Source organism: Trachurus japonicus, chromosome 6, assembly GCF_045865225.1.
Source record: "Trachurus japonicus isolate A0001 chromosome 6, Traja_1.0".
In the NCBI taxonomy this organism is placed as follows: domain Eukaryota; kingdom Metazoa; phylum Chordata; class Actinopteri; order Carangiformes; family Carangidae; genus Trachurus; species Trachurus japonicus.
The window spans coordinates 9,080,985-9,103,529 of record NC_140912.1 but is presented as its reverse complement, the minus strand read 5'-3'; the positions used below and the strand labels follow the sequence as shown (position 1 = coordinate 9,103,529).

The following is a 22,545-nucleotide window of genomic DNA, read 5'->3' as shown; positions in this document are numbered from 1 at the left end:
GAAAATGCAAGTCGAGAGTTTTTTCCTGTGGTATTCATAGTTTGATGACATAAATTAAACATGGCAAAACTACACTGAGTCTAAATGTAAAATTTCACAGTATGTCACTCAGTATTTATTGTTCTGCATTTTCTTTTCCAGAGCAAAAACAGTAGATTGAGGGACCAGGTTGAAGAGACACACTGCCTCTCTCTGTGAGGGAACAGGTTGAACACACTCCCTCTCTCTCTCTGTGAAGAGCTTTATCCCAGAGCTTGTGTCTCTTTTCCCTCAACACACAGAGGTGATGTTTAATGGAAAGTTAATATGGCTTTAATGCTTGTCGCTTCACTCCGACACTGAAGGCTCCGCTAATCCACTCTGTTCCACAGTGAGAGAGTGAGAGAGCGAGTGTGTGTGTGTGTGTGTGTGTGTGTGTGTTTGTGTGTGTGTGTGTGTGTGTGTGTGTGTGTGTGTGTGTGTGTGTGTGTGTGTGTGAGAGAGAGAGAGAGAGGGCACAAAGCAGAGAGGGGCCAAGGGACACATAGGCTATTGATTTATATTGATTTATTGAGATAATGAATTTGAACATAATATTTTTACAATCACTCTAGCAGTCATGCTCCCACTGAACATTAAGTTGTTCTGTCACTATATTGTGGCTGAAACTTGCTGCTACAGTCTATTTTCTTTGTTCAAGGAAAAGTGAAAAACGGTATCAAGCTGTAGATACATTTAGATTTTATATAGATTTGATATAATAGCCTCTGTTTTCATGGACTACAAAGATGATGTGTGTGGGTTTAAATACAAGTCTCTGACTTTTTATATCTATGAATATGAGAAATTATGTTGGAGTTATTATTTAGCTGTGCCCAGCAGAAAACTCCTGGTTGGTTTGTAGAAAGGTCAAACATTTCCCCCTGGTTATGTAACAGTCATAGTTTATAAGGTTTGAAAAGATTGAAAAAACTACTTTTATGAAATATTGTTTTATTCAGCTTGAATATAGGCGTTAATATAACAAAAGCTATATAGCTACATTTTGGGAAAAGTATGGTTAAAATAATACACACAAACTTATATTTTGTCTTTTTGTTTTTATGTGATATTAGCTAGTTTTGGATCGGCCAAGGTGTCCCACATGACACAGCCAATTTCTTGAACAGTATAATCACTGACCTTCGTCATCTTGTTTATATCAATATTTAATGTTAATGGGAAACACTGAGTATGTTTCTGTTGCCATGAGGAATATGCAGGATGCAGCTTCATGTTGGACACTTGTCATTATCATTTTGAAAAGACTTTAACGGTCGTTGGTTTTGTTCGTCTCTCTCACGCTTTCATTAGAAAGTGTTTTGCAGCTCCTCATTATGTGAGTTAGTTTTGGTGAATGTTCGTTAAGACCTGGAGGCTCAGAGCTGTGACATGAGTCTTAACTAGTTATTACTTCTCAATAGACACAGTTGTTTTCACTCTTTGTACGTGTAATCAATTCAGGGACTTAGGTGGGGAGGGTTGATATTGTAAGACTTCAAGAGGCTAATAGCTTTAAAATGAGTCTTAACTGGTTTAATTCACCAACAGCTGTTGTGCTGGTTAAGAGTGGAGCAGCAGGCCGGTCTGTCTGTCAGATCAGGAGAAATTAGTTCTGCTGATTCCCATATTCCCTCCCAGAGAACCATCTGCTCCACTTCAATACAATAGAGGGATTTTCTGGAGGAATAAAATGCTTTGAAGGCAACAATTTCTCTCTCTCTCTCTTTTTGAGAGGGGTTTTGGTTAAGGTGTCATATTTCCCAGAGGAGCTGCCACTCAGCGGATCTGCTGCTCCTGACGTGATTGGTTCCTTTTGTTGGTGAGTCGATCGTTCCATCATGATGACTTCTAATCAGGTGTAGGAGGAAAATGGTTTAACAGATTATAACAGAGTTAGGGGCGTGTAAATGCAGATTTGAGTCACACTGTGATAAAAGTAGTTGCTTGCTCAGTTATGTGAAATTACTGCTCAATATGGCCTCAAGCCGTAATCTGCTGCAGACTGAGGCCACACACGAACAAATTATCCTTCATTTCTATCTTTTAGTTGGCTGAGACTTGCCTGACTTTTTATTTGTTATTACATTTTTACCAGATTTGTTTAATTTATTGAACTATCCACAATGATTTTAAATTAGGAAATTTAATATTTGTGTGTATCTCTGAACATTAAAGAGCTCTTTCCAGTTTGTTTCTTTTTTTTAAGTGATATGCTTGTTTAGCTATTACTGTTTATGAATTGAAAAAGATCTCTGTAAACAGTAACAAAAAGTTCCATTGAAAATTGCTCACAGGCCTGTTGCAAAATCAAAACAAAAAAGATAAAACTTATGGGAAAATTAGAAAACAAAAAATGTTGCTTAACATGTAAAAGCTAAAATCAACTAACTGAATATACTTCCCCTTTAAAGAAGATATAGGTCCCCTTACCATAAATCTGTTCAGTTGAGTATTGAGGCTAATCAAATATCTGACCTTTAGATCCCTCAGCCTAAATTACATCGTCATCAGTGCACTGTACAGTCATGATTTGTTTTACTCTAACTCAAACCACTTTATTTACATTTATGTTATAGTGTGAACTTGGAGTTGGTGCAGAGACCACAACAAATAAAGGCACATATTAAATTCATGTGTAGCGGTGGATGCCACTAATTATTGTCCTTCAGCAGCTCCTCTGGTCGTATCTTCAGCAGGATAAAAAAACATTAAGCAGAAATGTTGGTCAGAAAATATTCAGTCACAGTGGAGGTGTGGTCTGCTTGACCTCAGGGATCTTCAGGACCAATCTAGGTAAGAACCCAGGTTCTTTAACGGATTTGTCAACAGACATTCAGTGATTCCTCTATCAATAATCTTTGGTCACATCAAACAGATATCAGTGACGCCGGAGAAATGAAGCGTTATCAGTCACACCGTCAAATGAGCGTCCCAGTGGAAGCCCTGCATTCATGTTAAATGATGTTTTGACCTGTCCCTGGGCCCCGTGGTGGGGATCAGGCCGGGCTGTCAAACATCTACTGGGCCAGAAACGATCCTTGTTCAGAGAAATATAGGCGACATGGAAGGTGGACAGAGAGGGGGGAGCAGCACATGCTAAAATACCATTAGTCACAGGTCTTACCGCTCACCCTCAGGGACTTACATCTTTCACCCTAAAGTCCCAGACCAAATCTTCTTTAAGAGTTTCTTTGTTCATCTCTGCCCTCCGTCTTTCTGAAGTCAGAACACCACCACAGTGACAATCTGTTTATTCTAAAAGTTAATACTGTTTTTCCCCAAAACTAGGCCATGACAATAAACTCAAGAAAAACCATGCAAAGATATGTTTGTCTTTCAGAAATGGTCAAAGGTGAGAATATCGTACACAAACAGAATCTAAGCTAATACTGTACCTGCAATCAGTTACCAGTAAGAGTTTAAAGTGAAACCTGAAAATGATTAATTTAAATTTAATTGACAATAAATAATTATGTTGAAAAAAGCCATTTTGGTTTTGTGTTATAAAATACCTGCTGCGCTTATTATAAACATTTCAGTCATTGATTTTATATTGGGGTTTTATTATCAGAGGCCTGAATCTTCACTCTGGTCATTAAATTCATTATCTGGTCCAACAAGATACTTTCATAATGGTCTTAAAGCTGCTGATGCTGCTCTGACTGACAGCAGAGGAGGACATGCTGCTTCATGCTTAATGGGATCAGAGGAGCCTCAAGGTCAAGGTCAGAGCTTAATGAGTGTGAAGACCTGTGTTTGTGAAGTTACCTTGATTCAAAGTTATTATCTATCACATATAAATTGATCAATTTTAGGGTATAGTGAAGTGTTGTATGTTCTCCCCATAATGAGTCGATTGACAGCTGGAAAAATTGCTGGAAAAAAAGTTAATGCTGCAGCAGAATCTGAAGGTAACGTACATTGGGTCCTCTTGATTGGACGACTGCAACAGGACTTTTTTCCCTCTGAGAACAGACGGAGGTTGTGTTTTCAGCATGAACCAGTAGACATGACTCATCTCTTCTCCACTGGCTGAGAATTAGCCAGCGCCTCATATTATGCTGGAAGAAAGGATTTACTGATCATGTTAAATGATCATACTGAGTAAAAGCTGAGAATTTTCTCTAATTTTCAAATTAGAGAAAACAGGGAAAGACTGAGGACTGGCCTGAAAACCGCCTGAAAATCACTGCAACCACTCCCTCCAGTCTACTATAACTCTAACTCTCACTCTCACTGCCGGACCATCAGCTGTCCTGCATCTCTCTCTCTCTCTCTCTCTCTCTCTCCCCCAACTGTCCAGATGTTTTGGCCCTGGACATTCACCAAGCAGTCCTCATCTCTCATTTTCTCCTCTCATCTCTGCTCTGTTCCTCTTTCTGATGTTTCTTCCATATTTGTCACATCTATGAGTTTTTGGGGTGGGGTTACCTCATCTGATTCCAAGGTCTGAGGTCCCCACATAGGTAAAAAGAAAATTAGATCAAATGTAGATGCAGAGTTTGCAAATATCTTCTAGGAGGATGCCTAACAGACCTAAGAGATTGTCAGAGAGATTCACAACACAAGGCAGTGATCTGATTCTGTAGCTCACAGTGAAACACTGACTGTTTGTGTCGTGAAGGAGAGAGTCAAACTTGGACTCCTCCGGTGACGACTGCTCACGTTGAGAGAAGTTTTTCAGGACTCAGGAGAATTAAGGACTTAACGTGGAGCACAATGACATCAAAGTGGCTCCAGAGGAGGTCATGAAAAAAAAAAGAAGACAGAGATCACACATAGTGTCATGGGGTGTGCAGCTTTTTGTCATCCCTCTGTGTCTTGATGTTTATAAGACTCAGTAAACTAAATTAAAGACAGTGGACAGTGAGTCACTGTTTGGCAGTTGGGAAGCAGGTTAAAGTCCTACAGCTAACTGGCCTCCACCAACCTCCTGGACCTGATGAGTTGATTGTGCCTAATGTGTGTTTACTTTAAAAGTAGAATTAAATAAAAACTGGTTTATGGAATAAAACACAAGATAAAATGGGTCCATTGAAAAGTCTTTCAATATATAGATATATGTTTTAAGTTTGAAGTTACTTAAAAAATGTGTACAGAGGTTGTGGCCAGTTTAATGGACATGTGCAGGTCATTCCACAGTTTCCCCACTTTATGTGCAGGGTTCGGCTTTGAGCACAATTTAGAAGAGGAACTCTGAGATGTATGAATTATCCTGTATCTATTAGGAGCTTTAAAGGTGATTTTAAATCGGTTCTAAAAGAGACTTGGAGCAAGTGCAGGTCCGCTAAAACAAGAGTGATATGCTCTTCCTCTCTTTGGTCTTACACTTGAAAGTTGACCTGAAAAGTTTTTCCAGGTGCTTGTCCTGGCATCACTTCCTACAATGACGTACGTGTGTCTGGCACTGTCTATCAGAGGTGATGGTCAGTGGATGCAGGTGAAGCCCTGCTGTCCTCTGAAGAGGGACACAGTGCTCTGACAGTGAGCTGGGCTGAGGGAGGAGAGGATTTATCAAACCTATTTCATATTGAGTATTTTAAAATGGCTTTATCACAGGGGCCATGCTCCGCCCCTGATTCATTCATCACTGAAAAAAACATCTAATGAATTACTACTTTCATCAGTTCATAATTAGTAAATCTTGAATCAGTACAACATTACGTACAGGCATGCAGTTTCCCACTGCATACAAGTGTTGCACATTGCTGACAGAATGACAGATGAACATGTGCTACAGAAAACCAAACTGAATCAAACGAGGGTCCATGTCAGTGTTGTGGACTGAGGTCCAATCACAGCTGAAGCTGGGAGCCGTTGACCAATCACCGATCACCTCCCTCACCCTCTCACCCTGAACCCGCAGAGCTGCACGCTGAGAGATGGGCTCAGGGTGAACTTGTGCGCGCGCTGGTGTGTATGTGCGTGTATTGTGTGTGTATGTGTGTGACTCCCGTGTATAAAATCAGACACAGACACACAGAGCACAGAGTGAGTGTGTTGCTTAGATTCATCTTCATTTTATTTTATTTTTTTCCTAAACACAATCTCTGTTAAAAATAATAATAATAATAATAATAATAATAATAAGAGCAAGACATTTTATTTCTCCTCTCCGGACAGCCATGATGTTCCCCTGCAGCGCTCTACCGCCGCCTCTGTATCCGGGTTTACTGCGTCCTCCTGCGGCTCTCCCCTCGCCCCTGACCCGGTCACTGCGTTCGGGCTTCCTGGTGGAGGATCTGCTCCGGCTCAACCAGCCTGTCACTTACCTGCACCGGACTTTCTCCTCCAGAAACCCGGGGGACGTTCTCCCGCTCAGCCCGCGGCCGGTCGGCTCTCCCCGGCCGCTGGGACCCAGCACCGAGCGGACTGTGCACCAGAGCTCCGACCAGCAGACCTGCAGCAGCCCCGGCTCTCCGCACACCGCCTGCCCCGACTCCGGGTACCTCAAGTTCGGCGTCCATGCGATACTGGCACCGTCTACACGGAGCGGTAAGAGATGAGATAGGCTATTCTGTTTTCTATTTTTACTGCAGGCTTTTTTTTTTATTATTTTTTTTTTTACAAGAACACCTACAATGTTTTATAGGCAAGTTTAGCTGTTATTATTATGCTCAAATTGCCATTCACAACTATTGTTGTTGTTAGACAAATATGTTGACACTGTTGAACCTGTAGAAATCTAAGTTCCATATGACTTGAATTATAAACAGAGGTGTGAGATGTAGCCATAAAATGTTGTTAGGTTGAGTTTTTTTCTAACTAATTCTTCATCCATGGACACAGTCATTTGTTGTCAAAATATGAGATAAGATCATTAGATAACATTGCTTGTTGATATTTATCACATTAGCCTAGTTAAGCTTATAGTTTTTCTGTTATTTCTTCTTTGTGATTAGTTTGTGTTATTTCTCTTTTCAGTCCAGAGTTTACAGGCCAAGTCCTTCCCTCTGCCTCTCCTTGACGGAGGTCTCCATCCCTTCATCAGGGCTGCCTACTTCACAGGTGAGTGACTCACCACAGCTGTAAAGTGACATCTGGAGTTTCAGAACTCCAGGACAGATGTGCTCCTCCACTTTCACCATTTATTGCACAAAACCTACAGTAATTTTCACCGTGCCATTCCGTTGTTCTCCACATCTGTTTAGTGTATAATCCTCAAATAGATTAAATCAGTGCTTCCCTGCTGCTCTGGCTGTTAACACTAATAAATAATACATATCTGATTTGGGATCAGCTATCAGGCTGTTTGACCCGTTGCAGTCATCTCAGTAAAAAAACTGAAAATTAGAAAAAAAATATTCTCACAGGGAAACTCAAATAATTACATCTATGGGGATAAAATATATTATTATTCAACAAACACAGATGGCAAATTTATGCTTTTTACAACTCAATTACTGCTACATAATATAAAACACAATATACATACACATTTTTTTCTTGATCTCTACTGTGATTAATTTTGTAACATTACTGTAAATCATCAAAGATTCTTTTTAAGAGTGTTTTTTATTGTGGGTGTTTACAGCAAGGATTTAAATTAGTGGAACAAATTCATTAGATCAGATTAATAAAGCCACAAGCTTTATCAATCAAAATTATAATAATAATAACTAATATGTGGTGTCACATATTGTTTCATTGTGCTCATAGTACATGTCAACATTTCAGACTAACTTATTAATGTATGAATTTAATTATAAGCTGCTGTATCAGTGTGATTAATCATGACATGATTAATCACACGTACATTGTACTTTCAATAGACAAATAAATAGAGATAAGTGTAGTTATATTTTTCTATAATTACTAAGTTTGTTTGACACTTAACACTTGAAACATTAAAATCTGAAACAGCCTCTGACAAAATTTGGATTTTCAGCTCCTCAGAGTGAAACATATAGAAACAGGTCTCAGCTTGTTAAAGACGTTGTCAGCCTTTTAGCCTGGGAATACCCCGGACGGCCTGGAAACAGCTCTGCCCATTTGAAGGCCTATTTAGTGGATACACTGACTGCTGACATTAGCACCAGTTGTCCTAATCTACAAATTAGTCCAGTTTGTCACGCTTCACATATATTAGTGCCGTTTGTCATGGTCTAAATGTGAGGCGGGAATCTTCCCAGCTCAGGAACTCAACGCCTCGTTTTCCCACCGAGCCCCTCGGCCTACCCACAAAGCTCCCAGCACCGTGACCAATAGGAGCCAAAACCACACACACACAGACACACGTGCGCGCGCACACACACACACACACACACACACACACACACGTATCTTAAAGATTTGAGTTTGTAGCGTTACATTCAGACATGATTTGATTTCCCAACTCTGATCAACAGATTAATCAATTCTTCATATAAAAGAATGAAAATAGCAAAGAAATAAAAAGAAAGAAAGAAAGAAAGAAAGAAAGAAAGAAAGAAAGAAAGAAAGAAAAAGAAAAGAGTTGCGTATTGTGTATAACAGAACATCTGGAATAATAGTTGTAGCAGGTGTATAACACTGAACCTGTGTGTAAAGACTTTCTAACAGCTCTTCACTATACTGACCTCTCTCTCTCTAATGGGCCTGTAATATAGTGGCCTGTCCACGGCCTTTTCCACTCAATTCATTACAACACAATCACCTTTCTCTCTCCATTCGCAGCCTCTAACAATCCCCCTTCATGCTTCATTAGAGGCAGTGTGAGCTGAGCCGTCTTATTAGCATAGGCCCTGTTTCCACTGACGGACAAATTGGGCTCTTAAATATCAAACTTCAGGCAGATCAAGTGATTTCTTTTACAGACGGCATCAGGGAGTCTGATGGCTGATGATGTAGACAGGAATGTGTGAGGCAAAAACAGAATTATTAACATCTGAACACTTAGAAGATATGACGAGTCTAACTGTGACATTCATAAACTGTTTTGTTGAGTTTAACTGAGATTATGTTGGATTAGATTAGATTGGTTTGGTTTGGTTTAGATACGTTTATTTTTGTTGTACCCTTGTCTAAATTCCTTTTGTGAACAAGGCAAATAAAAATAAATTTAATTAATTAATTCAACTAAGTTTCTGTGCTAACCCTCACCCTCTGTGTAATGATGGCTAACCAGAGTGAAGGATAAACACATAAACCTAAATTAAAAACCCCAATGTTAAGAGCTGAGCTATAACCCTGCCCTGGTTATATTTTGCAGATGAATCTTTATCCTCAGAGTTGGGCACAGGAACCCAGAGGCCCTCTGTAATGATCAGTCATTAAACAGAGGGCAGGCTGACACCTCTAGGGTCAACATGTCTTCATGGGGCTAATTCAGATCATTAAACCTCCACCCTGTCCTGTGTTTTGTTCAACCAGCCTCTTCCTCTGTGATCCCTGTCCCGGGAACATTTTCCTGGCCCCTGGCCCCCCGAGGGAAGCCCAGGAGGGGCATGCTGCGGAGGGCCGTGTTCTCAGACCTGCAGAGGAAGGCCCTGGAGAGAACTTTCCAGAAGCAGAAGTACATCAGCAAACCAGACAGGAAGAAACTTGCTTGCAAACTGGGCCTTAAAGACTCTCAGGTGAGCATGGAGGATTTGATGTTCAAATTTCTTCTAAGAGTGACAACATATTAGTTTTTTGCTCCAATAACTGTGAATGTTAAAGGGATAGTTCACCCAAAATCGAAATTTCACTCATTATCTACTCACCCTCATGTCGACTAAGGGCTGGGAGAAGTTTCAGAGTTATCCGTGGCTTTTCTGAGTTACAGGGGGTCTCGGCGTAGCAGTGCATGTAAAAAACATCCAAATACCATGCTGCTCATATGTAGCCTAATGTCCGTCTTGTATTGAAGCCCCGAAATGTGAAATTGTTCCGAAAAAAATTAAATAAGTCTATATTTCAAGCTTGTTTTGTAGTGGAAGCTTCTCGAAGCTCCTCTTCCCGATTCGTCAAATTTGGACGAACTAGGAAGAGGATGGACCCTGATTCATCCAAATTTGATGAACTGGGAAGAGGAGCTTCGAGAAGCTTCCGCTACAAAACAAGCTTGAAATATAATACAATTTAGCATTTCGGGGCTTCAATACAAGACGGACATTACATACGAGCAGCATGGAGGTATTTGGATGTTTTTTGGTGTGTCTTTTTGTTACGAAGACAGTTGATATCCATTTGCAACCGTTATATGGACATGCACTGCTACGCCGAGACCCCCTGTAACTCAGAGAAGCCACGGATAACTCTGAAAATTCTCCCAGCCCTTAGTCGACATGAGGGTGAGTAGATAATGAGTGAAATTTCAATTTTGGGTGAACTATCCCTTAAAACAGCTGTGAGCCGAGATATAGTTTTGTGACTGACGCATTGTTTTAACACGTGTGTTTTCCTCTGTGACCTGTGAAGGTGAAGATCTGGTTTCAGAACCGGAGGATGAAGTGGAGAAACTCCAAGGAGAGGGAGCTGCTGTCGACGGGCGGATGTCGCCAGCAGACCCTCCCCACTAAGACCAACCCCCACCCCGACCTCACTGATGTAGGCAGCACCCACTGCCAACAGCTGGACAGGACTGTACCCACCGGCCAGGTACAGCTGGATGGCCCGGAGCCACACCTTCACCACCACCACCACCACCACCCCCACCGCCACCACCATCATCATCATCATCATCATCACCACAGCCCCTCCTCTCCATCAGACTCCAGCAAAGAGTCGGACAGTGAGGAAATCACAGTTTCCTAAGAGTTTGCAGACAAGTTAACACCAGAAGTGCTTGAACCTCCTCTATTTAGAGCTGTATTTTTTCAGCCTCATGTTCCTGTACAGTGTTTGTGTTACATTTATATGTAGTTCAGTGTATCTATAAACAGTAAATAAGATACACTGAGCTGTTTTAGATTTAATATTTGTAGAATAAAATGTTTAAATGCTTAACTTTTAAATATACAAAATGTTCTTTCCATGCATATTTGTATTCTTTATATTTTCTCAAATAAATAATAAATAATTAAAGTTGTTGATGTTTTGTTTCCTGCTGATATGAGCCTACTGAATTTAAACTGAATTAAAATATAACTGTTCATCATTAGCTCAGATGAAGACAGCTGCATAACGTCCCTGTCGTGTCCAGTAGAAGTCACTGGCTGTCACCAGAGTTCACTGTTTCTGAGGTTTTCTGCACCTCAAAGATGTAACACAGAGTCATGGAGCACTGTTTTGTCTCAGACTAGTGGCTTATTAAGTTTTGTGTCTCTCCTCCTGCAGACCAGAACCTTACCCTGCAATTATAATTGTAACCATCTTGTCAAGTTTGTTTACAGTTTATCTGTGACACATTGGGTGCCACCTGAGAATGACTTTTAGTTTGAGGACATCAGCAATGATAACAGTGTGAAAAACAACTCAACAGTAAATTTAGATACATTTACATGATGCAACACATTTCAAGCACTTTTTAGCTCCTCACCAAAATACAAGTAATATTGGTATTATAATCACAAGAAGTATTGCAATTAATCAAGATTTTTAAAAATCATTTGACAGCCCTAATAATCAATTTTTATAAAAATAAGTGGATGATTGAGGTTGACACAATGTTTGCATTTTTTATTTGTAAAGAAAGGGTTCACATCATTTTACATTCACAGTCACTTTTGCACACGAAACACAAAAATAAGCAAAAAGAGAAAAGGAAAAAAAAAGAATAAACAATGGAGGATGAAGTTTGTCTGTCAGTTAAAAAAATGGAGAGCAGGATTGTTAGGAAGAGTGAACCCATGAACCACTACTTAACAACACTGTCAGTTTTTTTTTTTTTTTTAACTGAGTCTTATGTAAATGAGCAGAAAAACCGAGAGCTGCTAAACTGTGTTTCATTATTTCCAAGCAATGATAATTAAATTCAATAGTTGAGTGGACAAGCTTTACTGCCCTCTTGTGGTGAAAAGGTTTGTCACACGGCGAGCTCTGTTGATGCAACACACTTGGTATGGATGGATTCTTTTAATTAACATGTGTGCTGTGTGTGTCATATTGAGGCTGTGAGCAGAAAGGGGAGAGTGGAGGTGTGCACAGCCAGAGGGAGCTCAGGAACGGTTTCTATTCAGATCTATGTGCTGTACCTGAGGAGATGTAATGAAAATGACAGGCTTGGTTTGTGCAGATCAGAGCTCGTCAGGAGGTTCACTCTGACAGAACCAAGTGGAAGTATTCATATGCCTGTTTCTTCTCTAAATGTTATCTAACTGCAAACTGAGCACTTCAGGAAGACAGGTTTGAATTTCTCGGCGGGCTCCTCAAGCTCAGGAGTGCTGCATCTCTTGAGGTCTAGACTCGTACTGAGAGGGCAGCACGTCAGATTACTGTACAGCACAATGAGTAACATGAGAATATAAAGATGGACACGAGTCTTCATTAAGCATCCACATTAGCTTTCACTTTCTCAAACAGGGCACAGCGAACTTCATTGATTGAGTCACTGGTTGATTTCGGGTCATACAGTTTGCATACAAACTGTTCTGCCAAACACAGAGTAGCTGGACTTGGTACGTCCTCATATGAGTTGCATACAGGCAAAAACCCCCCCCCAAAAAACCCAAACCTTTGTGCCCCCGCCCCAATCCGGACATTGGATCTGCACCCCTGACTTTGACTCTGCATCTAGATTTCCACCTGGACATTTAAGCACTAAAATTTGTGCAATGTTGCACTGTCTTACACTAGAAGCTTTAAACTTGGCATGGCTTATTCCCCATGCATTTAGATACTGATTGATACAGGTTTGGGGCTGCTACCTTGTGTTTCCAAGTTGATATTCTTTTTAAAACTTGGCTGTCTTTAGGCGGAGACTGTTCAATAGATTTTCATTCTGACTTCTGCAGACATCCCCTGAGTGTAATCTTTCATTTGATATCAAGTTTGTGTATGTGGTCCTTGTGGTTATGGAGATATTTGACATGTATTGTGGCCAGGTCGTGTTAAGCAGGAAACCTGAAAATCTGCTTAAAATTTCTTCCAAAACTCAGGTTGACACCCACCCTAGAATTTAACTTATAGGTCCCCTAAAAAATAGGCTGTCATCTTGTACCCAAACATGTCCGCGAGTTGTTGGATTGTGTATTTAGTTTGATGAGGGAAACGTAGCAATACCATGAGCCTCCATTGCGTTGAAATATCCCTTTAAATGCTAAGCCTGTTGGGTAATCATGAAAATTTGATGCTGGAGTGGAGTCCAACCCTCCACTGACAGAAGACTTACAGAGCAAAAACTTTTTCCTGGTCTGCAAAGGTCTGCATGTTGACTCAAAACAGTCCAATAAATCAAAGAGCTGACACCATTTTTTAGATTAATTCACAAAATGAACATAATACAGATGGATTGTTAAAAAAAAACAAGACTTTATTGCCAATTTCCACTATAGATTATACAAGGAAAGCTGGAGAGCAACAATGTAAGACAGACATCTGAATTAAATACAAAAACAATGTTATTTGTGTACTCAACATTCAGCTACAGAACAGATGACTAACAGGGCCATCATCATCGCCATCTTCTTTAGAAAAACAATGACTTAATTAAACAGCTGTTTTAATAACGCAAACTTTATTTACAGGAAGAAATTAAAAACAATCACTGCCTTCATGCCATGCTCTTTAAGCCTACAGACACAGAGTGAACTTCCTTCAGCTGGATAAAGAGCCGTACATACACAACAAGTTTGGTTGATGCGCTTTACAGTGATGGCCATGTCGGCTCTTCAGTCCTGTTCTGCTGTTAAATAACTGAGGGGGTGGGGGGTGTTGATGAGGACAGTACATACACTATTTACAGCCAAATGTCAACCCACAGCACAGTCCAACACACAACTCAAACACCTGTACACAGCTCTGCTGGGTCTGGACGTCCTGAGTGAAGCAGCTCAGGATCTGAGTCTCAGTGCACCAAACATCTGCAGCTTTTAAATCACAACCAAACACTACAGCTCATCACTTCCAGTTCATCTGGGAGCAAAATAATTTTCTGTTAAAGAAGGAAAACTGAAAAACCACTTTAGACAATCGCTTACTAGAAGGCCACAACAGAAGAATTTCAGAATAATAATCTGGACGGGTTTTCCTACGTGAGCCCGACCAAACAGAAAGTACTTCCTTCAACATCAGCGGTGGCTTTTAGAGCCTGGTCAGTTTAAACCCCGTCAGGGGCAGAGGGACAACATGAGTGGTCAACGTCACTATGTAAATGCTGAATGCTCTATAGACACTGGGAAAAAAATGTCTGAAATGGACAAATCAGACACTTTGATTAAACTAAGTGCTGGAGCTTCAAGTCCTATGGTATGTGCTATTTAGAAAGAGACATCAACCTTCGCCCCTGCTCCTTTCGTCATGTTTTACTGACACCAACAGGAAACTTTCTGTAATTATTCCAAATCACTAGATGCCCACACTGAACAGAGGCTGTGGTCACCGACAGTACAAACTGATACGAGGACAGCGTATGAGTGTTCAGTGTTAGGGCAGTCACACAACTACAGATGTGACCTCAGGTCTTCACAACAGTGTTTCTCCATCCAAACACAGCAGCAGTGATGTGGTGCATCATGGCGAAACAGGAGGTAACAACACTTTGCATTTCCCTGCGACCACATGAGAAGCGCTTCATAACAGTTAAGTTAAGTGGTTAACAACCTTTAAATATGTACAAACATAATGTTGTGTTATTAAAGACGAGAGAGAAGGAGGTTAGGTTCACTCATCTCATTATTATAATGCAGTGAAAAGTGTACAAAGGAGAGGAAGGACAGGGTAACCTGAAAGAGAAGGCTGGGCAGGACAGGAAGGTGGAGGAGGGAGGCCGAGGTGACAGAACTACATCAGACACAAAGCTCACGCCTTCACTCCGCAGCTTCGTCTCTTCTGTCCTCGCGGTCGACACTTAAAAAACAAAAATGGGTTGATGTGAAGACAGAACATCTTGAATGAGAGTGAATTGTTTCTAAAAAGCCAGGGATAGTTTCTGCAGTCTGTGTGTGGAGGCCGACTTCGCCTAATTAATCTGAATGTACTCGGCTAGAGTCAGATCGGGGTGTGTCTGCATTCTAACAACATACAGGCACAGTGGGTGGAGTCAGGTTCAAATTCAAAGGGTGTGTTTGTCTGTCGCTAGTGGATTTGTGGATAGAGGGCGGGCTTTAGTGTCCAAGTGCTTTCTACCTCCATCACCCAGAACCAGGATATAAACAGTGAGTTAAAAAGGAGGATGTTGCTGGACTCCACAGGCAGAGCAGATGAGATGAAGTGGTGACGTGGTTGGCTTAGAGCTCCTTACTGCCGGTTGCTCTTTATCCTCTCCAGCCGTTTCTTCAGGTCGTCCAGGTTGGCCGCCGGCGAGGCCGAGCGTGTGTGCGTGTGTGTCGGGGAGTGGGAATGTGCGTTGTGTTCCTGCTGGTACATCTCTCTGGACTCCTTGAGCTGAGACAGCTTACTGTGGAGCATGTCGGTGGAGGAGGCCACCGACGGCTTCGAGGACAGCAGAGAGGAGATGGCGGGCCGCTGCTGAGGCTCCTCCTCGCTGCCGCCAACACCCTGATGGACAGAGAAAGAAGAGAGCTTCAGCTTCCAGTCAATACATGCAGGAAATATTACTCACATAGGCTCCTGTCATACATCAACAGTGGTTTATGTCAGGGTTCCCATTGTCATACATCAACAGTGGTTTATGTCAGGGTTCCCATTGTCATACATTAACAGTGGTTTATGTCGGGGTTCCCATTGTCATACATTAACAGTGGTTTATGTCGGGGTTCCCATTCTCATTCTTGAAATCATTTTCCAGGACATTTTCAGCTGTTACAGTATGCCAGACATGTTATCACACCATACACCAATACATCCCCTGTCCCATTCCTGGAGAAGTTGTATTGTTGGACAGTTGTACCTTATTTTACACATGATTGTTTCTATGTTTATTCCTCTCTCACCCCCATAAGTCTGATTCAAAGATGTGCAGCCTATGGCTGTAACTTATGAAACAATCTCTTAAAGTGCCCCTCCCACCATCATTTTTAGTTATTTTAAAACATTCTCTGTGGTCTTTAAATTGTGATTATGAAGTTTTTAGCCAAAATCACAAAACCTGTGCCCTTTCCCAGAGCTCTCCTTCTGCAGAGCACCAGTAGCTCATTAGCAATGCGCCTCTGAGTGCTGGGTGGACTGCGCTGCTCTGCACCCACCCAGCCCCAAACTTTTAGCGCTTTCTAGTGGATAAACTGTAAATTCACAGACACTAAAATCACTCAAGCAAGATTCTGTTGTTAATCAGGTGACACACACATATTCACTTAGTTTCTGTTCTGCCTCATTCATTTAAACATGTGTAAAGCCACCATTTGCACTTCACAATAAAAGCTCTTTCATAACCGTGTGTGTGGAAACTAACCCTGGTGTTTTCCAGGCCTTGTCTCTGTCTCAGGATCTTGAGTCTCTCATAGTAAACAGCTGGTTTCAGCTCCTCATTGCTGCTCAGACTGGAGTCAGAACCGTGCTGAGGGATCACTGCAGAGACACAGGACAGGGTTACTATAAACAGTTTTTCATTCATTCTCACTCAAGTGTGCAGTGGGAGCTTCGAGTTGTACCTGCTGAGGTCTGGATGCGAGGTTTGCCCTCTCGCTCAGACTCGATCACACGAAGGCCTCGCTCCACGTAGCTCTGGAAAAACTGGGATGTGTTTTTGAGGAAGGGCTCCAGGTCCGCATCTGAATACTTCTGTTTGTACTCGTACAGCTCTGTCAAACCCTGAGAGGAACGTTGACACATTAGTCATGTTGCCCAGAACTTAAAGGGACATTGTGTAACTCCTGTCATCTATTCACGAAAATCGATTATTTCGTTCAAAAGTGTGTTTTTCATTAATCAGTAATCACCCCCATCAACAAACTGAAGTGTTCCAGTTCAGTAATCACCCCCATCAACAAAATGAAGTGTTCCGGTAATCACCCCCATCAACAAACTGAAGTGTTCCGGTAAGCTCTGAATTTGCCGTTCATATCATTTATATCTACATGGAGCAGGTAAGCTCTGTGCTGGCTGCCATGTCGTGTCGCCATGTTTTTACGTTCAGTGGCACCGTGACCGTAGGAAACCACGGAAACTCACCAGAGACACCGGAGCTGTCGGCTCAGGTTGAGGTGGTGTCTGTGAAAAGTCACCGCCATGGCCGCGGGAAGTAGGGGTGCTGGGGGTGCTGCAGCACCCCTAGTGGCCAGAGTGAGATTGGAAAAAAAATATTTCAAATAATTATGAATACGTAGCCTATTAATAATTTATGTTGAATGTTTTGGTGACTAATTAGATGTTCCAATGTTTAACTCTTTCTAGTATAGTGTGTAATCTTCCCACTGAGAGAAACAGCAGGGCGCTCCCTGACAGCTCTCAGTGAGCTGCAGATGAGTCGGCAGGAGAGCGCAGCACCTTCTTTTATTTATTTATTTTTTTAGCGGAGCTGTCCTCACACACACAGATGTCCATGTAAGTTTGTCATCTGGTCATCTTTCACGTCAACAGCTCTTATCAAGTTTACAAATTGGCTGTGTGATTTTGACCTTGTATTTGCGTCACTGTCAGTTTGAAACTAGAGAAGTTTATTGAAAGGTTACTTTCTAACCGTAACGGATTTAGGAGGGAAAAAACGATTTAAATCCTGAAACGGATTTTTTATGTCCTAAAAAAGTTTTTTTTTCCCCCCCAGCACCCCCTGCTCAAAGTGACTTCCAGCGGCCCTGGTCACCGCGGTAACGCAGTGAGGAGGAATGGAGCGTTACACTAACGCTGCATTCATGTGCAGTCGGACAGACGGCCGTTGGTAACAAACCAGATGTAATTTTAGTCACAGAAGTCGAGAGAAAGCCGGTAAAACGTGGGTCAGGTAAACAATACGACATTGCTATGACAACATATTGTCACCTGTATTGTTTTGCCTCGTGCTGACGGACCACTTGTTTACATAGAGGCTTGTTTATGCCGTTACGTGCTGCGGCTGTCGTCCGTCGCAGCATGAAAAATACAATTGAGTTGCTTGCGATATACAACCATAATGCTAGATGGGAGCAATTCCTACACAATGTCCCTTTAAGATACATTGTTGTGTTCTTATTATTTTTTATGCCTCATCATAGCAACAATGTTAGAGACAAAATAGAAAAAGCTGGGGAGAAAGTGAGAGGGGATGACATGCTGCACACTGCTGTGGATCAGATCGGACCCAGGCCGCTGCAGTTAGGACTAAGATTTAAGGTACACATTGTACCAGGTGAAACACAGAGTAGTCTTTAATGGTTTTCAGGATGCAGTGAGCTGACCTCTTTTGTGTTCTCCTTGGATCCGATCTTCTTAAAGATTTCAGACAGAATGTCACTGACCTTTGCCTTTGACATTCGATCGTCCTGGGAACAAACAAGGGAAATTCGTCCTTTCAGTTATGCAACATAAATAATTAAGAGACAAATACTGAGATGAATAAAACTGCCACTTTGTTATGTTTTTAAATGCTCACCGGGCGCAGACCAGACTTCTCGTTGCCTCGGTCGCTCTTGAGTCCTGACAGGTTTCCGGAGTGTTTGACCACTCGCCTCAGATGAGCCTCTAACTCCGACTCATTACGATTTTCTATCATTGATAGGTGATCAAGGATCTGTTCATCAAGACATAATACAATCAGAAATGACACTTCACAGTAGGGCTGTCAAAATTGCTCCAAAATGATGTTTGAATATTCGTTCTAAAAATAACACATAATTCGAACATATTCGAATATCTTGTGCATTATGCCAACAGGAGGACGAACTAATACAAGACATAACTACTTGTATAGGTTTTTTTCTTCAATTTTAACATCTTTGACAATGCCCAGGACATTACAAAATTAAATTGCTCGCGGCTCTCCCGCCCGCGCCCGAGCAATTAAAGGTCCCGAGTCTTGTCCGTATAGACAGGCTTCATTCAGTGATTGAAGCAATTACACAGGCGCCGATTCCGTGGGTGCTCCGGTGCACGAGCACCCTGACCAGGTTGAGCACCCACTGGGGGGGGCACGCCACCAGATGTGCATTTCTCCGTGCCGCCTCGGCCCCTCAGCTGTGTGTCTGTGGGTAGCTCGTGTGTGCGTGTGTATTAATGCCTCGCGCGCTCTGTTATGAATAAACACAAATCGCTGCAGAGCGCGAGCCTGGCACAGAGGTGCGCGCTCGGCGTATCTGACACAATCGGTTAACGGGACCGAAAGGAAACTGGCTTCGCTCCGTGGCTATTTCGCGTCCGACGTCTATGTTAAGCACACGTTTTTTTGATATTGTAGCGTCCGACCCGACATAACTACAACAACATAACACAAACTTATCTGATAGGTCTCACTTCTTCCTCTGCTCCTCCTCACTCACCTACACACAGTTTCTCAGTTTCTCATCCTCCTCACTCACCTACACATAGTTTCTCATCCAACTATACGCTACCTGCCCGTACACATTCACAGTCAGTCAGAAATAACACAACTTCATCATAATAACATTACTGCGGGGTCGCTACAATATTTTCAGTTGTGCATTTGGCTATTATTACTGTAATAATGAGCGATGAGCCCGGCCGTCATACAGTGCGCCCGCTGTTTTATTATTATTTTTCTCATTTTTTTCCTCACTCAGTTTTTTTCCCCCACTGTTTATTTAATATTCGAATATTAATTCTCACATTCGAATCTCGGGGGTTTTTTTTATATTCAAATTTAGAATATTCGTTGACAGCCCTACTTCACAGGTCAAACAACTGCTGATGTAATCATAAACCATCTGTCCCAAGGACTTAACAACACGCTCAGAATACGATACAGAATGTGTGTGTGTTTATACCTTGGCCCCGGTGAGCTTGCAGAGGGTGTGTAACAGAGTCTTGAGGGTCCTGTGAGGGACGTCACTCTTGAGCTGCTTAAGTTTCTCTTTGGGGAAAACCTTCATGAAGTTGTGGACCTCCAGTAAGATCCGATCCAGGTTGATGGTGTCGATGGTCTCTGGGAGGAAGCGGATCATCCTCCACAGACACTGAACGAACACAACACACACACACACACACACACACACACACACACACACACACACACACACACACACACACACACACACACGACAGTCAGTCTCAAGTTTGCCTTAGTGATGTTGGATGTGTGGCATGCTGTGACCCTCCTCACCTTCATGGTTAGTTCAGAGAACATTGGAGGACCAGCGGTCGTGACTAAGCTGTCCTGAAGCAAAACCAGCAGAGCACTGCAGAGAAATAACAACCAATGACACGTGTTAAGTCACACAGGTTTTGAGCCTGGACCACACTCACACAGCTCTGTAATTAAGTACTAACAGTAAAGAAGAAAATGAAATGGATAATATGGACAACAGATCCCTGTAAATCAGAAACATTAGTCAAACTGTCACATTTGTGGAATGTGGTCAGAAAGGTTCAAGATAACTAGCAGTGTTACATAACCAGGCTTGGGGAGTAACGGACTAAATGTAACAGCTTTACGTAATCAGGATACAAAAAAAAGGTAACTGTAGTCCGTTACAAGTACAAACTCGTAATCAGATTACAGCTGATTACTTCACATTTTTAAAATCAACCACAGGCTATAGAGCGGCCGTAGAAGCCACTCGCCGTCTTGTTGTATTTCAGAGGTGAGGCACACAGAAAGAGCACCTCTGCCTCTTCTGCCCGTACGGTGTGTATGTGGCTGAGGCTACACTGCCTCTTAACGTAACTCTACTAAATGTGAGCGGCACGTACGTTCACGTTGCTTTCGTGAATTGTAAACAAACAGACGGGCCCCTCTGTTTTAGCGTCCAGCAGTTTAGTGGCTAATTCAACCACAGTGATGGATAACTGTACCGGAGGGGCTCAACAACTTCATGAGCTTCATTTGAGGAATAAACAGCAGCTTTTACCTGACGGGAGACCGATGCCTGAGCTACGGTAGCTAACAGTTAGCTGGTACAATTCAAAAGTTCAAAAGTGAGCTCTATTCGCCGCCATTGTATGAAAAACTCCAAAAGTTCTCCAAACCCTTCCTTGGCATGACGGTGAGTAGAAAAATGGTGAATTATCGATTTTGGGTGAAGTATCCCTTTAATGTGAACCATTTCTTCACACTAACCTGATCATATTGGTCTGGTCTGACTTCTCCAGGACTCTGATGACCAGCAGGTTGACTGATCTGATGACCTGCTGTCCATCTTCTATGTCCTCCACTCTGCTGTCCAGCATCAGTGTGATCAGACCATGCATCAGGTCCTTCAACACACCCATGGACGCCTCTCTGGCCAGGGACTCCATGGAGAACAACTGACAGGGGGACGAGAGGAGATTTATAAAAAATGTTAGTGTCACTGTTACTGAGACAACACATCAGCAGAGCAACAGCAGCAGCAGCAGCAGCAGCAGCGGGTGGTGACTCACAGACAGCATGTTTCCTATGATGCAGCTGTACAGTTTGATAATGTCCTTCTTGTCCAGACGGTCGTCAGCCATGTGTGTGCTGTAGATGAGCCTGAGCTGCATGAAGGTGGCGATGAGGAACTGATCGATGTGTCCTGACATGACCTCCGCTTTGTCCTCCTGCCGCAAAACCTCATCAATCTGTGGGGGGGAGGGAGAAACACATATGATCTCACCGTGAAGCCTGTTAATGATGGTATACAGTATATACGATAATTTGTGTTAAATAAAAAAGTGTGTGTTTTACCTGTGCCAGTGCCTGTATGCTGGTGTTGATGTCACCGCTCGCCACCTGAGAGATGACGAAGTTGATGGTGGAGGCCGTGCTGTTGTGGAGGTCATCAAAGTGTGGAGACACTGAATGCATCCTTCCAACACAAAAACACAACATTAACCTCAAGAAAAAAAGTTTTATTTCTATTTGAACAGCATTTGTGCTTCAATATCCGTTGCACTTTGTAAATCTCGAGCGTGCTTACTTGGGTTCAGGGATCATGATGGGCTCCAGCAGCTCATCCAGCTTGTGTTGGACGAGGTCAGGCAGCTCGCACACTCTGCCCTGGTCCATCTCGATCATGTCCAGGTCCAACTGGAACTCCTTGGGTATGGAGGGATGGGAGGACTCGCTGTGCTGCGAGTTCTGACGGGCTTGGCTAGATGGAGGTAAAGAGGGACGAGATGGGAAGACAGATGTGGAGAAGGAGGGGGGGAGAGAGTGGACAGGACAGTGTCTTTAGTCCAATGTATCATCAATCAGTGCCTTTCAGCTCCAGGTCTGACTGACAAGTTTTTTTAATTGTTAGTTTGAGACTCCATGAGGAGTGTGATGGTGTTTGGGGCAGTCTTCAGTCTATTGTGAAGGGCAGTTAATGTTTGACTTGTTCCTCATATGGAAAAAAAATCTAAACAACCAATTACTTTTTTGACGAGTATCAATTATTACTTTTAGGCTTTAAAAGTCAATGTAAAAACATTATCCAGTAGCAGTAACTTTAAGAAATAGTCAAACATTAAGAA

The 22,545-nt window shown here is 42.3% G+C and overlaps 2 protein-coding genes across 5 annotated transcripts in view; one reads left to right on the top strand and one right to left on the bottom strand.

Annotated features, from left to right (window-relative positions):
• The first annotated feature begins 5,987 nt into the window (after positions 1–5,987).
• Positions 5,988–11,007, top strand: LOC146985554 (homeobox protein DBX1-B-like). The gene is made up of 4 exons (XM_085780567.1): positions 5,988–6,516; positions 6,946–7,029; positions 9,373–9,575; positions 10,402–11,007. The coding sequence occupies exons 1-4, from the start codon at positions 6,147–6,149 to the stop codon at positions 10,735–10,737; spliced, it is 993 nt and encodes a 330-aa protein (XP_085636693.1). The 5' UTR covers positions 5,988–6,146; the 3' UTR covers positions 10,738–11,007.
• Positions 11,008–13,377: 2,370 nt separating this feature from the next.
• The window catches only part of ckap5 (cytoskeleton associated protein 5), a 37,299-nt gene continuing 28,131 nt past the window's right edge, over positions 13,378–22,545 (bottom strand). For all 4 annotated transcript variants that reach the window (XM_085778591.1, XM_085778592.1, XM_085778594.1 and 1 more), the window contains 11 exons: positions 22,008–22,181; positions 21,776–21,896; positions 21,490–21,669; positions 21,188–21,375; positions 20,231–20,306; positions 19,896–20,084; positions 18,548–18,685; positions 18,354–18,437; positions 16,632–16,791; positions 16,433–16,548; positions 13,378–15,579 (listed from right to left, as the gene is read on the bottom strand). In XM_085778591.1, coding sequence (XP_085634717.1) covers positions 15,319–15,579; positions 16,433–16,548; positions 16,632–16,791; positions 18,354–18,437; positions 18,548–18,685; positions 19,896–20,084; positions 20,231–20,306; positions 21,188–21,375; positions 21,490–21,669; positions 21,776–21,896; positions 22,008–22,181 — 1,687 coding nt within the window. In that variant the 3' untranslated portion in view covers positions 13,378–15,318. The remainder of the gene's footprint in view (positions 15,580–16,432; positions 16,549–16,631; positions 16,792–18,353; positions 18,438–18,547; positions 18,686–19,895; positions 20,085–20,230; positions 20,307–21,187; positions 21,376–21,489; positions 21,670–21,775; positions 21,897–22,007; positions 22,182–22,545) is intronic.